This window comes from Cibotium barometz, chromosome 15, assembly GCF_041138505.1.
Source record: "Cibotium barometz isolate CiBa-2024 chromosome 15, ASM4113850v1, whole genome shotgun sequence".
NCBI classification, from domain to species: Eukaryota; Viridiplantae; Streptophyta; class Polypodiopsida; order Cyatheales; family Cibotiaceae; genus Cibotium; species Cibotium barometz.
In genome coordinates this window covers 2,379,710-2,397,103 of record NC_141060.1, presented here as the reverse complement: position 1 = coordinate 2,397,103, position 17,394 = coordinate 2,379,710, and the positions used below count along the sequence as shown (strand labels likewise).

General features: G+C 44.2%; 1 protein-coding gene and 1 pseudogene across 1 annotated transcript; one reads left to right on the top strand and one right to left on the bottom strand.

Moving 5' to 3' along the window:
- The first annotated feature begins 1,630 nt into the window (after window positions 1-1,630).
- Window positions 1,631-2,156, top strand: LOC147630845 (uncharacterized; annotated as a pseudogene).
- Window positions 2,157-6,329: 4,173 nt separating this feature from the next.
- On the bottom strand, window positions 6,330-15,613 carry LOC147630844 (uncharacterized). Its single transcript, XM_086809933.1, has 2 exons — window positions 15,061-15,613; window positions 6,330-6,385 (listed from the first exon to the last, which is right to left on the bottom strand). Exons 1-2 carry the CDS (start codon window positions 15,611-15,613, stop codon window positions 6,330-6,332), a joined length of 609 nt encoding a protein of 202 aa, XP_086666059.1.
- Window positions 15,614-17,394: the final 1,781 nt, after the last annotated feature.

Below are 17,394 nucleotides of genomic sequence, written 5' to 3'. Positions count from 1 at the left end.
CCAAGTACTTCCAAGTGCTTCCAAGAAATTCCATGTTATTCCAAGTTCATCTAAATGGATCCTCAAGCTTCTAAGTGCTTGCAGGTGCCTGAGAGTGCTTTATAGTACTTTACAACCATTTACAAGTGCTGCCTGGTGCAGAAAGTGCTACTAAGTGTGTTTAAGAGCTTTACCCAATGAGTGTCATAGCTTTACACTGATTGAAAGTGCGTCATAATGCTTACCAATGCTATAGATTGCTTCAGAATGATTTATAATGCTTAATAGTGTCTAAATTTGTCTTCTTTGTCACAGAGGGACTTCTATATGCGGTTCCAAGTGGCTCGTCCTAACATAAGGATCTCCCTCATATGTTTTGAGGATCTAAAGCCATACTTTGTACGCAAGTTGAAGGACCGCAACACTTGTTGCTGTGAATACCATGTGCAGCTTTTCTACTTCAAGGAAGCTCTTAATCAGATGTGCCAGGGAAGATATGGGCTACATGGCCGGCCATGCAGTTACAGGTGCCTTGTTTGCAGTTCTCATGAACAGCGTAGTGCGCGGCCTCCAATGCCACATTTCCAAGCTTAACAGACCTGTGGGAGTCTATATTGTGCCCAAAACCCATTGACTGTGCTTATCACTGTAGACAATGTCTTTTGGGTACATGCCAACATTGTGGCATTAAACAGATCTCCTTGTGTCCACATGAAAAAAGCGATGACATCTCTATGATGACTGCCAAGCTTTTTGACGACGTTCCTACACAAGAAGTGGATGAGAATGGTCAAGCAAAAACTCGGAAAGATCTTGTTGTTCGCCAAGTCAGCCTGAGGACTTTCACTTCCTTGCTTCAAAGCATATTGGGAAACTTCATCAAACACAATTATAAGTACAAATGGCAAGCTGAACAATTCAAAGAGTGTTTGGATAAATTTCTAGATGATGTAGTGGTGTCGGTAGTGGATTTTGCAGAGAATTACTCCTTCAAGGTGCAAAATGAAATTTAGTCAATGCATTGGTATTCAACTCAGGTGACAATCTTGGTCCACATTTCGTACCTGTGTGATGTGCTTGGTACCATTCGGAAGACAACCCACTTCTACATCTTTGATGACAAAATCCATGACACTTTGTTTGTGCAGCATTGCTTTCTTTTACACAATGAGTCACTGAAATCTCAAGGATGCAGTGCCAAGCGACACTGGGTGTGGTCTGATGGCGCTGCTTCACAATTCAAAGCAAGGCGCCCTTTCTATTTTGTAGCCCGATACTTCAATATGACAGGTATTGAGATGATGCACAGTTTCTTCGCATCCGGCCATGGGAAGGGCGAGCACGATGGGGCTGGTGCGGTGCTCAAAAGAGCTCTCACACAGGAGCAGCTGAAATATGACGGATGGGTGTTACATAACGCTTCAAGTGTGGTGGCATTCCTCAACGCAACCCTCAGGAAAGAATGTCCATTGACAGGGAAGAAAGTCGATCGTAGATTTTGGGAGGTCAAGCTCGGTGATGTAGACAGAGATAGAAGTGGGATTGCATGCAGATCAAAGGGTCTCGATCCTTCCACTGTGTCAACGACTACAGTCAATCAGATATGCACGGGCTACGGTGCAGACCATTGTCCTGCTTTTGCCATGCGTGCATGAAAGGCCAATGGAGGAGATGTGTAAACAAGGACCACATTGAGAGGTGGCAGTACTTACGAATACAACTGACTGTCAATGTTCAAAACGATGGAGAAGCATCCAGCGATGATGAGTTACCAGGAGCCCCCATGTATGCTGGCCACCATGACGACCTAAGTGATGCCTTGATGGTTGGCCAGAACTTCGCAGCAGTGAATGCAGAAGAGCCAGGTGCAGACTTCTACATCTTGAAGTGCACTAAAACCAAGCGCTTGACCATCAAATCTGAAAGGGATGAATGGCATAACCGTATTCAAAAGAACTCATTTGTCGTTGAGGGACTCTTCTATGACAAGGTAAATGGCCAAGATGACACCTACGTTCTTTTGGATGACAAGCCCCCCTGCTTTTATCTACTCCCACCTGGTGCGATGCATCAGGTTTTCGATGTGCTCGGTAGAAGGTGAGCCTAATGTATATGAATTGTCAAATGATCTATTTGAACAAATCTACAATAGCATGCCCCCAGAGGAGAACTTGTAAGTTCTAACTTTCAAGCTAGCACAATGCGTCCTCCTAAGAAGCACTATTTCGCACGTTCAACTCTTTGACAACACTTTCAGTAGTAGACAAGCACTTTAAGACCACTTGACACACAAGCACTTTCAGATTACCTAGAAAAGCACTTTAAGAAACTAGACAAGCACTTTCAGACCACTTGACCAGCACTTCCCAAACAATTGAAGTACCTACACAAGCACTTGACAAGCACTTGGAGGCCACATGGTAAACACCTGTCAGGTACTTTTAGTACCTAGACAAGCATTCCAGACCACTTGACAAGCGCTTTAAGCACCTTGACAAGCACTTTCAGATTACCTGACCAGCAGTTAGCCACAATACTTTCTAGTACCTAGATAAGCACATGTTTAGCACTTTTAGACCGCTTGAGAAATTCTTGTCAAGCACTTCAGTACCTGGACAAACACTTTTAGTATCTAGACAAGCACTTTCAAACCACTTGACAAGCACTTCAATACCTAGACAAGCATTTTCAAACCACTTGACAAGCACTTTTAGTGTGTAGACCATCACTTTTAAACCACTTGACAAGCACTTCAGTACCTAGACAAGTACTTTCAGACCATCACTTTCTTAAGAGTCCACAAAATGCAACCATAGTATAAACTAAAGAAAATGACACCAGATTGACACAAAATCGTTCCAAGGTCAAAACCATTTTTGTTTGTATATATGTCAAGGTTGTGGAAGTTAGCCACACAATTAAGGCACGGTGTCAGATTACATTAAGCTACACAGTAAGAGCATGGTATCTTGGCAGTGAAGGGGCTACAGGCAGTCCTCTGTACAATGGAAAAAATGCCAGCAAAAGCACTTCTAATTTGCTGTTTTACTCTTTGGACGCTTATCCTTTCTTTCTTTAGGATCCAGATTGGGTGTAATTTTTGACAACGTGGGGGCTTCAATTTCTTTCATTTCCTCAACATTGTTCCGCACGATTCTCCAATTCGACCATTGCAAGGCATCATCCCTGACATCAAAAGGGCACTCTCTGACAGTTTTTGCTCTGTCAACACTTCCTGCCCACTGCAACACAAAGTCAGCCACATCTTGTTTCAGAAAATTTTCCCACTGCCCCTCAGTCTACTTCTCCACTTTAGGAAGGATCACATAGCATGCAGGATCACTAGAGTACATTTTATACAATGAGTCATCTAGCACAAGTGTATTTGTCTTATTGAATTTCGGAAAAAGATGCTAGAAGGTATCCAGGTTTTTCAAGAACATTGGCCTAGGAGGATTATCAAAGCGCCAAGTGCAAACATGGCAAGCAGTTTGCGACAACCATCCACTCATGCATTTCTTGGCTTGAGGCAGGCACTTATCCATAGCTGTCTCCAATTCCCTGCCTCTATGGGAGCTCCACACAAACACCTCTGCAAGTAAGATTACCTCTGCATCCTACCGTACGTAATAGGTGATGTTCTCATCCTCACAGACTTTGGAAAAGTACAGCGTTGAGACATTTGGGGGAATGTCTGTCTTGTGCTTAATATCTGGGTCCATGTACACCTTTGTCGACGCGGCTTGGCTCTCCAGTTGGAGCACTAACATGACTTAATGTCTTAATGACATCAGTACCTGGGATAGCAATAGAAAATCAGGTTAGGAGCATAGGTAGTTAATATGATCACAATGATCATGGATAATCATGTCTGAGGATAACATGTTACAGCAACCAAAATTACCTTGTGTGATCTCAGAACCAGGTGTCTCCCTCAGGATGCCTCCATCACCAAGCACATCAGTTTTTTCAGCAGACAGACTACAACCCTCAAAGTTTTTGTATTTCATCATCAAGGCGTCTAGGTTGAAGGGGGCGTCCACATCATGCATGGACAAGGTGGAAGCGGTTGGGTCCACCCCCTCGCCAAGCCTCTGGCTCACCTGAGACATAACAGACAATTACTGTACATATCAAAAGTAGCATAAATCATGTCCTATGAAAGAGGCATGCCTTACCTATGGACTCCTCATATGCATTCCCAAGTGCCCAAAATCTTGCTACAAGTGGTATCTCCCACGAACAGTCCCCGGAACAATGCACTTGGGCTCAATCCCACAGACAATGGAAAAGCAAAAGGGGTGGTACTTGTGGGCACATGGCAGATAATAAACGCCGGCCGCATGTTTGCTTGACAGCATTTGGCGATAGGCCACACAAGATCCACTAATGAGGACAGTGTCAGCACCTAGGACAGACTTGGCAGGCGGGGTAGGCACTAGAAGGGCTCTCCCCTCTCTCTTCAAGAAAGTGCATGCCTCCTTCACGAAGGAGGCCTGTCTCCTCAGCTCACATAACACATGCTCCATTTTCTCAACCGAAGCCTGCACATAATGAAAAACAACCAGCCATCAGAACTTTCAAGCATGTGTAAGTGGTTTGAGCACCTGTCAGTGGTCTGTGTGCAGTGCCCTAAGGTCTAAGCACCAGTGAGTGGTCTAAGCACTTAAAAGTGGTCTAAGCACTTGCAAATGATGGAACCACTTGCAAGTGGCTCTTTCTTCCAAGTGTTCTAAGCACCTGTTAAAGGTCTTAGAAATTGTATGTGCTTTGTGCTTTTGCTATTGTTTTAAGCACTTACAAGTGGTATGAGCACTTGAAAGCGGTATGAACACTTGCAAGTGGTCTTGAACTTCGCTAGTGGCCTAGATGTGTGCTTCTAAGTGCTTCCAAGTGCTTCTAAGTGTGTGCTTCTTCTAAGTGCTTCTAAGTGTGCTTCTAAGTGATGCCAAGTTCTTCTAAGTGCTTCCAAGTGCTTCCAAGTGTGCTTCTAAGTGCTTCCAAGTTCTTCTAAGTGCTTCCAAGTGCTTCTAAGTGCTTCCAAGTGCTTCCTAGGCACTTGCAAGTGGTATGAACACTTGCAAGTGGTCTTAGAAATTGCAAAAGGCATGAACACTTACAAGTGGCCTTAGCACTTGCAAGTGGTATGACCACTTGCAAGTGGTCTTAGCACCTTCAAGTGGTCGAAGCACTTATTAAACTTCTAAGAACTTGCATGATTTCTATGCATTTGCTAGTGATGTAAGCACTTACAGTGGTATAACACTTACAAGTGGTCAAGTGGTCTGAATACTTATGAGTGGTCTATGAACTCGATGACCTCTAAGCACTTACAAGTGGTCACATCACTTGCAAGTGGTCTGAATACTTATGAGTGGTCTATGAACTCGATGACCTCTAAGCACTTGCAAGTGATGCAAGTGAAACAAGCAAGTGGTGTAAATGCTACACCACTTTTAAGTGCTTGAATCACTTGCAAGTGCTTGGACCACTACTTAAAGGATAGAAAAATGCTTGAGTTTTAAAAAGTACCTGCATAGTGGACACCTCCTCCTTCATCTCTGTAGAGCAGACGTCACAGCACCAGAAGCCACTGAGACCACCCTCTCCAGCACTCCTATCTTAGCTTCCTTCTTCAGAATGAGAGCTTCATTTTCTAGGGGAGATGCTTTTAATATCTCCATGTCTGCTCTAAGTCTCTCCATCTCTACTATAATCGGGGCATAGGCCGAATAGGTGCCTTCGTTGCGTAGCCACAAATCCCTCTTCTCTACTAAGACTAATTTAGCAGAATCAACCTTCACTTCAGCAATATGGGCCTGCCCATCAAGATCTTCAGCAATTCTACCTAACCATTCTATGTATAGGGGCTGGGATGCAACCTCAGTCGGTTTTGCAAGGTGATTAGACACTGTCAAGGCGTAGGAGTCAACAGCATGCTTTGTTTGTCCATATAAGATAGAAACACCGTAATTGGACATGAACTTGCTCACTTTGCGATTCAAACCTCCCTGTTGAGCCTTCACATTCTCCAAGACCATACCACCCACCACAGCCCATGCAATCTTGTGACTTTTGGGTTGAGCTTTAGCAGCTGCACAATTCTCAAAGGCAAACCCCCTAGCAAAATTTGTCATTAGTTCCCCATTAGAGGGGGCAGCCTGGTACACTTTCTGATTCAAAAGACGGCAAGCGTTGTATAGGTGATCCTGCACCATATGCAGGAAGACCTTTGTCTTCTTCTTTTCGGGAACTTTGAAGACAGTCAGCCACTCCTCAGGTGGCAAATCCTCGACACTAAGGTCTTTGGGCAGCTTGCCCTCCATGCTCAAGCATACTCAGCATGCAACTCAGCTGCTGGGTGCTGAGTAGCAAAAACGGGAGAGCTTGGGGTACTGAGATGACGCTGTGTCAATAAGAGAACAAGCAAACGTTAGTTCTCAAGGGGAGCATGCATTGACAGGGAAACAATGTGCAAACAAAAGCCACACTTCTACTGCTGCTCTGCATCTTCTTGGCACCCGTCCTTCTAACAGAAGACCGAGGTTGGAACGATATGCTGTGCACATGAAAGTTTAATTATCTTTGAGGTTGGCAGCATCTAGGAATATGTGTAATGTATGGTTGACATATGTAGTGATTTTCATTTGTTTTGAGTTTTTTTATAGGCATGGACACTTGTGATGGCTTTCATGAGAGCAGGCGCTGCACCGTAGTATGATGCTACTAAAGTTAACCATATTTTTTATGTGACTGAAAAAAGTGTGGATACGAGACAATAACGAGAAGCCATGGAGAGGTAAGAGAAATTTCTAAAATAGACCCCATTCATGAGTCCCAAAGTATATATGTTTTGAGGCACTTTTTTTATTGTTTATGTGTGTCGAGGCTTGCAACACGCTTGACAGACATGGGAACACATATTGGATTCTATGACAAGACGAGGGGATGTTATCCTTGACCTATTTGCTGGAGCAGGTTATTTGACCAGGGTATGCAGACATGTTGGGAGAAATGTTGTTTGTGTTGAGCCCAATGTTAAAGTGGCTGCACATGCCTTGTTGCCACTTGCTTAGTTGTAAAAATCTTACTTGATCAAGAAATATACAACACTATTGTGAACTATTTTATAGTTAAATGAGTGCTTGTGAGAGGGAGAGAGAGTGAGCCATCCAATTGTATGTATTTTCAGCACGATATAGGCTAAATTTGAATACTATTGTGATGCCATTAATCTTGACACACAAGGAAAGGGCAACACTCAAGCATACATAAGCACACCAGTGCCACCCCATGCACGCAAGAATATAGCATGTCTTTGGACAAGATCACACGAGCTTGAGATTGAAAGAGGAGCATGGCAAAAGGTGCCAAGGTAGGAAAGAGTTTGCAAATTTTGTGACATGAAGGCCATGGAGACAGAAGAACATATGGTCATGGTTTGTCCTCGACTCTGCTGGGCAGCAACAAATGCCTGATCAACTGCACGCTGCCTAGCCTTGTTTTGCCTGGACTGTTGTTGACTAAGCCGATGAAGGCACATGTAAAGTTCCTGTGGTGGGCGTTGTGAGGAAGAGCTATTGTGGAGGGGTTTTTAAATGCACAAATAGGCTATGTGGAAGTTAAAGAATCGATTTTGCAAGGCAAACCAATTGTCATGGAGTGTTGAGTGTTTGCAGATATTTCACACGTTAGTCACACAATAGGATGCAACTAATCAATGTCTTGAATTGTAGGTAAATTAACAGAGAAAGTACCCTAGGTGGGGATGTCTACCCATGGCTTTGGATCCTTGCAATGTTTTCTCTACAAAAGCATGGCTATTTGCATTGCAACATGTGGGGCTTCAGTATACTACTGCATGCCTACTTATGCACATTCAACGAGGCTAATGATACATGAAGGTGTGCATTAACATGCAGTCCAAAAAGGAAATTCTAAAGCCTCCCATCAATACGATCGAGGAGCTAATTAAGGAGGCAGTATCTGATTTATCATCCCTTGGACTTTTCAAAATTCAAATGAATATGGTGAAGTGGTGAGAACACCTAGTACAATGGAAAATCAAATTTGACTATAGTAGAGCTTGGAAGTCTATTAGAAGAAATGCAACCTCTCATCCAAGCACACAAGTAAAGGCTTCAAGAATCTATATAGTTTAAACTTTTTTTAGTGAACCTTTTTGGCATCTAATGTTATTAGTTCTTTCCTCCAGTTAGGTTTAAGAGAATGGTTAAGGCTTCAAAGCATGGTGGCCACCCAAGTGGCGCACACTCAACCATATTGGACATGAAAAGCAATGTGCATATGAATTCTTTCATGGGAGTGGATTCCGAGAACAAGGGACAAAAGATCAGGAGCGATGCTATATGTATTTAAGATATCAAGTACTGGACCATCATCGAGTGTCGACCTTATCAAGTCCCCCTTTTCCCAGCCGCTTCGCTCTGCCTCCCTTTCGCCTGCTCGCATTCGCCCCCTTTTGCCTGCTCGCATTCGCCCAGCTTTTGAAGGGCGAAGTGGCATCCTTACGCGATCATCCACGGGAGGAAGGAGAGACTCTTGAGGTGGACAAAGAGGCGATCAAAGAAGAGATCACCAAAACCCTCACCCACACAATCGAGGGGAAAATGGAGGCGGCCCGCGAAGGATGGGTAGAAGTGATGAAGAAGAACATCAAAAAGGAGGTGCAAGAAGATGTACAAGTGATGAAGAAGAACATCAAGAAGGAGGTACAAGAAGATGTACACACGATGCAGTCTACTCTTGATGAAGAGAAGATGCGACGGATCTGGCGCCTCAACATCCGAGTCACAGGGATACCAGAGAGCACTACCTCCACGCCCGAGATTGACGGGCGGAACCTATGTACCAAGCTAGGACTAAAGGAGGATGAGCCGCTCCCATTCACTAGAGTATGGAGGACAACCCCAAAGGACTCCACCAAAGGCAAGGCCTTAGTGCTACAGTTCCCGGACGAGGAGAGTAGGATGAGCTTTATGAGAAGACGGGCTATCTTGAGGAGCTTGCCAGGGGACCCCATCTACTTCGATGATGACCTCACATGGATGCAACTGGAGCATAGAAGATTATGCATGCCGAAGATCAAGGCGGCACGCAAAGAAGGGAAGAAGGCACATTATAGGGATGGTCACATCTACATTGATGGGAAGAGGGTCGAATAGCGCCATCTGGTCTATGAGACACGGAGGAAACAACATGAGGACAAAGAGATACACATAGCAATCTGGAACTGTAATGGAGTCCTATGGACACATCCAGGGAGACTTGAGGAGGTGATGGAGGGCCGGGATATCATCTTGCTTTGACAGAGACACATGAGAGCCCGGAGAGGGGCTTACCACGGGTTGAGGGTTATCAGTGGGAGTCAGCTCACCGACAGGGGATGAGACAGGCCACCTCCCGAGGTTCAGGAGGTATTGCAGTGCTTTTCAGGCATAGGTTACATGAGCATGTTCGAGTCGTAGCACGAGACTCGGAGGCGAGATCCATGTGGATTAGCTTACGCCTCTCGGCGACCAAATGGATTTATATCGCCCTTTGCTACTTTCCTCCGAAGGGGTCGCGGTTTGCCACCTCCGAGGAGCCGGGTGGAGGAGAGGCTAGTGAGTCTCCATACTCTGTCGTCTTATCTGAGGAGATCTTACACTATTCGACACTGGGAGAAGTCTTCTTGATGGGGGACTTCAATGCACGGACTCAGAGCAGACAGTGCGAGATCTATGACTTTGAGGATCCCCTGAGACTAGAGCCGCTAACTACAGAGGATACAGGGACCACTCGGATCTGCGGCGCTGATGGAGGAACTGACAGCACTGTGGATATGGGCAACATCTGCTGGAGCTTGGGGCCCGACACCATCTCGTTATTTATAATGGGATGACTCAGTGGCCAGATTCAGGTGGGTTGACTTGCTTTCCAGTGGGAGAGGCGGCAGTAGTAAAGTGGATTATGTGATGGGATCCCGGGAGGCAGCAGATATGGTGTCTCAGTTCACCGTACCACCATGCCCCATTGGGGCGGATCATACATACCTATCCCTCACTTTCAGGAGCTTATTGGAGACCCACCCACCCATCATACAGCCACCGCGCACTATTTTTCACTTCACTCAGGACCTAGCCTCAGGACCTAGCCAAGGTGTACGACTATCATGTTCATGATCAGCTATTTGCCTTAGATCCATCGGCACCCATGGCCATGCTCACCTCCCAGCTCTCACATGTACTTCACTCCGTAGCCCGCGAGGAGTTTTCCATACCACATACAGATAGGACGGCCACCTACATCTGGGAGCATGCCCCAGAACCGATGGTATGATGATGAGTGCAGAAACCTTTACCGCAGTCTCCGAGTGCAGAGGGCTCGCGGGGAGATCACTCGGAGGGAGGCAGGCAGGAGGATGCATACTCTCACCCGCCGTAAGCGGCGAGCTTATGAGGAGGCTCAGTGTACTGGGACACATTCTTCTCTTACAATACAAAGGATCCCCCTTTATAAAAGGGGCAAGGAGGCCCAAGTAAAGGGGGGATATACGCAAGGAGAGGATGGGGGGGAGGCTCATAAGGAGAGGATAAGGGGGAGAGGGACCCCTGTTTATAAGGGGGGAGGGAGGTGCAAGGAGAGGATAATGGGGGGAGAAGCATGAGGAAAGGATAAGGGGGAGAGGGACCCCCCTTTATAAGGGGGGGAGGGAGGCGCGAGGAGAGGATAAGGGGGGGAGAGGTGTGAGCGTGAGTAGAGGATAAGAGGGGGAGAGGTGCACGCACATGAAAAGCAAGGAGAGGTGCAGGTGCGAGGAGAGGCATATGAGCGAGTAGAGGATAAGGGGGGGAGGGCACATGCGCAAGGATAAGGGGGAGAGGTACTCGCCATTATAAGGGGGTCACTGATTTTAGGGGGACCCCTTTCCCAATAGCGGTGTGTTGTGGCAAGCCTGCGTGAGGATAAGGGGGAGAGAGATCCCCTTTTATAAGGGGGTTGCTAATTTAAGGGGGACCCCCTTCCCAACTATCCCCAATGGCAATGTGTTGTGGGGCAAGCTCATCAGAACCCACTCCACAACCCACTTTTGTGGGTCGTGGAGTGGGTTGCTAATTTAAGGGGGACCCCCTTCCCAACTGTCCCCAACGGCAATGTGTTGTGGGGCGAGCTCATCAGAACCCACTCCACAACCTAGGTCATGTGGTGAGTGGGTTGTGGCAAACTCACAATATGTGGCCGTTGGGGAGGGGTTCCCCCAAAAATAGGCAACCCCCTTATAAAGGGGGATCCCTCTCCCCCTTTATAAGCCTTTCCTCGCTCTTGTTGCGCTTGTGCCTCCCCCTCTGGGTGTGACCATTGGGGATCGTTAAGGAAGGGGTCCCCCAAAAAATAGGTGACCCCCTTATAAAGGGGAGTCCCTGCCCCCTCGGGCCTCTCTCCCCCTTATCCTCTCCTCATGCTTGTGCCTACTCACCTATCCTCTCCTTGCACCTAAAGGGGGTGGATTGCGGCCACCCCCTTTCGCCTCTCTCCCACCTCCCACAAAGAGCTCCCACCTCCCACCTCCCACAAAGAGCTCCCTCGACCAAAGCACTCTATTCTTTTTTGTGCTTTATTCTTTTTTCTAAAGAACTTTCTTTTTCAAAAAATTCAAACCGTGTGTTTTGGGTCTTTATGCAAAATGAGAGCATTAAATGTCATTAAATGTAATTTTTTTAGAAATCATTAAATGAAATTAAAAACATTCTTTTTTATTAGCAATCACTATTTTTGACAAAAAACAAATCAACAAAATAAAATCTATGATTGAGGAATAACTATTTAATGCATCCCGGGTACTGCTACACATTGTTCTTATTATAAATTCTTTCAGACTTTCTTATTTTTTTTTTAATTCAAGCACCCCTCTAACTCCATCTCTTCCACATTTTCTAACTCTATCTCTCTCACATTTTCATCTCTAATATTGTGCTTTGAGCTGTCTAAGCCTTTGTGTTTGCAATTGATTGCTCTGCTATATCAGATTTCTTTGGTGTCGTCAACAATGAGCGAATGGTATCTTTTTCTTGTGCAGGTCAATATTTGGTATTGAAAGACTGGGAGTTACAATCTCCTCTCTTTAGAAACCCAAATTCTTCTCCTAATTTCTTCACCATATGTGAGTTAGAAGACAACCCAAATCACCTAATGCAATTGTATCCAAGTAAGACCACCTCCCTCTCTACCGTGTATGTTTTGGACAACGAGTTGTCAAATAGATATCTAGTATTCCATCAAGTGAGGGTGAGAAAGGTGCTCCAAACAAACAAAATGATTTCTTGGATCTCACAGAAGATGCTCCATCAACGGTCTGTAGAGGTGATGGATCTCATGTGATTGAAGAACCTTTTGTGACAATTTTAGTGTGGTTCCAAAGGGTGATGAGTTGAACAACATTGTCAATGTCATAATGCATAGTAACTGTCATGGTGGTATATTGACGAAAATGTTCATGGGATGTCCGTGTATAGAGGAAGTTCTTGAAATATATAATGGAAACATTGCTTTTGATCTCCCTTGCACCTATGATTCTTTTGTTTCTCCCATTCATGGAATGGAACAAATGTACGATGGCCATTGTTGGACTAAACCGATGAAGACACATGTAAAGTTCCTGGACGTTGTGAGGAAGAGCTATTGTGGAGGGATTTTTGAATGTACAAATAGCCTATGTGGAAGCTAAAGAATCAATTGCAAGGCAAATCAATTGTCATGGAGTGTTGGTGTTTGAAGATATTTCACACGTTAGTCACGCAATAGGATACAACTAATCAATATCTTGAATTGCAGGTAAATTAAGAGAGAAAGTACCCTAGGTGGGGATTTTTACCCATGGTGTAAGATCCCCGTCCCCACCGCGCAATGGATTCTGGGTGCTAGCAGCGAAAGTAGCACATCTTGCGTGGGGAAGGGTCCTACACTCGGGGCCTCGCCCACGAATATCCGGACAGGTGACTAATTCCTCAGTTCTTCCAAAACCGAACTTAGAAAAACTTCCCTTGCTCGGAAAGCACAAGTGATTCCTCCAGGATAAAATTTTACTCTAACGTAGTCAGGGTTACTGACCAAACTGATCCAACCGAACCTAAAGTCAGGGTTACTGACCAAACTGATCCAACCGAACCTAAAGTCACTTGGTCAGATCAAGGAAGAAACTTGCACTTGGATCATAGAGATCAACGCTTTATTCCCATCGAGAGGCATAGCCGTTGATTCCTTTTTCCATAGAACAATTACTATCGAGATTTACTTCATCTAGCGTACTACAATAGAAATTGAGTCTCATTTTACGGATCCATCAGTCCAGCCTAACTCCATCCAGTCCCATGGGTTAGCCAACCGCCCAAGCCAATCGCCTAACCACTGTAGTGATGGGATCCAATTTAGAATTTGGTTAGGTTTTGTCCCGAGTACCAGGAAAAAGAGTTCCCAGGCCCCCTAGCCAGATTTTCAAGCAAATTTAGAGAGGCGACCTAGAAGCAGAGAGAAAGGAAAAAGCAGAGGAAAAGGAGAAAGTAGAGAAAAAGGAGGGAACAAAAAAGCCCGGTCACTACAAACGCCCTCTGAGGAGGCCTAAAGATTTTTGGCGGGTGTGACTCATTGTAAAATTAAACCCTATGTAATGTTATTTGATGCTATAAGTTAATGATGAGATAATCTTTTCAACAGTTGCCTCCTACTATTCCATTTTTATGTGTTACAGAATTATGTATTGGGTTTTTTGTTAGGTAGCACACACTATAAAGTAGCAAGTATACAGTTAGCATATACTGTGGTAGTTAGCATACACTATATGCTAGTTAGCATAATACTGTATGCTAGTTAGCACACTATATAGTAGCTAGTTAGTATACAAATAGCATATACTGTGCTTGTTAGCATACACTATATGCTAGTTACCATATACTGTATATGCTAGTCAGCATATACTGTTTGCTAGTTAGCATACAATATATGCTAGTTAGCATACGCTTTATGCTAGTTAGCACATACTATGTAGAAGCTTGTTAGTACACAATTATCATATACTGTGGTAGTTAGCATACAATATATGCTAGTTAGCATATATTGTAGTTAGCATACAATATATGCTAGTTAGCATATACTGTATGCTAGTAAGCACACGCTATATAGTAGCTAGTGAGTATACAGTTAGCATATACTGTGCTAGTTAGCATACCCTATATGTTAGTTAGCATACACTATATGCTAGTTGGCATGCTAGTTGGCATATACTGTATGCTAGTTAGCATACGCTATATGCTAGTAAGCACACAATATAAATTAGGTAGTTAGTACTGTGCGAGTTAGCATACAATATATGCTAGTTAGCCTATACTATATACTAGTTAGCATACTATATATGCAGTTAGCATACACTGTATGCTAGTTAGCATACGCTTTATGCTAGCTAGCACACACTTTGTAGAACCTTGTTAGTCAGTATATACTGTATATGCTAGTTAGCATATACTGTTTTGCTAGTTAGCATATAGTATATGCTAACTAGCATATACTGTATGCTAGTTAGCATACGCTTTATGCTAGTTAGCACACACTATGTAGAAGCTTGTTAGTAAACAATTATCATATATTGCGGTAGTTAGCATACACTATATGCTAGTCAGCATATACTGTATGCTAGTAAGCACACGCTATATAGTAGCTAGTGTGCATATAGTTAGCATATACTGTGCTACTTAGCATACACTATATGCTAGTTAGCATACACTATATGCTAGTTGGCATATACTGTATGCTAGTTAGCATACGCTATATGCTAGTAAGCACACAATATAAATTAGGTAGTTAGTATACAGTTAACATATACTGTGCGAGTTAGCATACAGTATATGCTAGTTAGCCTATACTATATACTAGTTAGCATACTTTATATGCTAGTTAGGATACACTGTATGCTAGTTAGCATACGCTTTATGCTAGCTAGCACACACTTTGTAGAAGCTTGTTAGTACACAATTAGCATATACTGTGGTAGTAGTAAGCATACACAAGATACAAAATAGAATAAAAGACCATGACGCTCATGCCAAAAACCGAATGGCATGCTGTTATAGATTGCTTCATAATCTTCGGGGGTGATTGTGTACATTTGCCTTCTCTTTTGCATGTGTTTCATGGGTATCTTGATACAACGTACAAGATTTGAAAGTATGTGAACAACAGGTTGATTGTAGTCTAGTTTGAAGGTGTATGCATCCAATTGCTTGTAATATAGTCCTTGCACGACATAAGAGCCTTTGTCAATTACATTGTTCCACTCATCAATGTAACCTTGTTTTGCCTTTTCTTTTACTGCAATGCACTTTACCAAGTAAAAGTCTACATTCTCATCATTGGTTGTAGCATCCGGATTCACTGCAAAAGTGTCACCAACACACAAAGCACTACTTAATGCATCATGGTGGCCTTCATACACGAATTTTTCATATCCAATGATCTGTCCTTCAAGGGCATCGTCAGTCGGAGTGTCTTCTTCATCCTCTTCATCAGACAATGGCATCAGAATGTGATAATCCCAAGGCTGCACATGAGATTTGTTAGTGCAACGATTCCAACTATGGTTCATGCATGCATCACAAAATCATGCCAATGGTCTTGTGGCAATGGCAGTTGCATCCTGTCGGTTGTGACTGCGAAAAGCATGCAAGGTGCGAGACTTCTCAACCGTGGCACAATTCCATTTAACCTCCCTGTTTACATCACCTACTTTGATCTCCCAAAACACACGGGCACATTCCCTTTCTTTTAGAGGATATGATGTAGACTGCTCCCTTTGATAGGTTGGCTTGGCAATAGGCAACCACATCTGCAGCACACTTTAAAGTGGCCCCATTAGGCTTCAACTGTTCATGTGTCAACGATCTTTTAACAACTACGCGCCTGCACCGTCATGCTCTCCCTTGCCATGTCCTGATCCAAAGAAGAACCAGCTCATCTCCATTCCTGTCAGTCCAGCATACCTTGCAACATACCTTGCAACAAAATAGAAAGGCCTAGCAGCCTTAAACTGTGAGGCAGCACCATCTGACCAGACCCAGTGACATTTTGGAGTGACACCTTCTCTCTGTAACCAGCCATAGTTTAAGGCCTAGCAGCCTTAAAATGTGAGGCAGCACCATCTGACCAGACCTAGTGACGTTTTGGAGTGACACCTTCTCTCTGTAACTAGCCACAATGCACAAACAATGTGTCATGCACTTTGTCATCTGATATGAAGAAGTGGATTTTCTTGACTACTTCCCCTTCCCTGTGGTAGTATGTTATGTGCACAAAAATAGTTACTTGACTTGAGTGCCAATGCATGGATTGAATCTCATTTTGCTCCTTGAATGCATAGTTTTCTGCAAAGTCTACAACCGACACGACCACATCGTCAGGAAATATAAGAATACAATCCTTGAACTGTTGTGCTTGCCATCGAGCGATATAGTTATGTTTGATAAAAACCTTCAGCTTGGTCTGTAAGAGTTGAAGAAACTCCCAGCACTGCATTTCTTTAGTCACAAGATCTTTTCTCTTTTTTTTGTCTCTGTGCTTATCTGTTGCCTCCACATATGCAACAATTTTACAAAGATATTCTTACCTGGGCTTTGTGTCTCTAAGCAGCATGTTTCTAGCTTTTTCACACCACATTTCTTACATTCGCCCATCAAACACTCACTATTGTGGTAACCAGCATCTATCTACTTTCGGACAGAGAACTGACTCCCATAGATGTGTGACACCTTTGAAAGTTTGACATAAAGCCATGCAACCCCTGCTAGTTTCATCACCTCTGACGCAAACGCCTATCACACAACCTGTCATCCCACTGGCTGCATATCATCCATGATCTCACCAACCATGCCAGTGGTGCAAGTGTGGGGCCTATCCCCCCCCCAGGTGGGTCATCAGTGTCCACCGCCTCACTAGATGAGCTCGATATCTCAATACTCCCCCTCGAGCTCAACTCCATCTCATGTACACCAAGCAAAGCCCTGAATGTGCGGAGCTTCTCTGTACCCAATGCTTTGGTGAAGATGTCAGCGGCCTGATCCTGTGTGCTGACATAAACAAGGTCAACGTCTCCTGCCAAAACCTTATCTCTGACAAAATGGTAGTGGACCTCTATATGCTTTGTGCGAGCATGAAAAACTGGGTTCTTGGCCAACTGTATACTGCTATAATGTTGTCACAAAAAATGACAACTTGTCTATCCACTGATAGACCCAAATCTGCAAGTAGCTTTCTCTCAGCTTTTTAGTTCAGTAGGCTAGATCAAGGTCTCCTCACACCACCTACACATTGAGACTAGGAGAGCCATGGGAGTACCCTATACACAATGGATATGTAGACTATGCAGCATAG

What these genes read in the sequence shown, in the direction of transcription:
- LOC147630844 (XM_086809933.1), bottom strand. Translation starts at nt 15,613, where the DNA reads ATGAACCATAGTTGGAATCGTTGCACTAACAAATCTCATGTGCAGCCT. An exon ending in TTTTTGGCATGAGCGTCATG is followed by an intron (nt 6,386 to 15,060) that starts GTCTTTTATTCT and finishes TTATTGACACAG; the next exon opens with CGTCATCTCAGTACCCCAAG.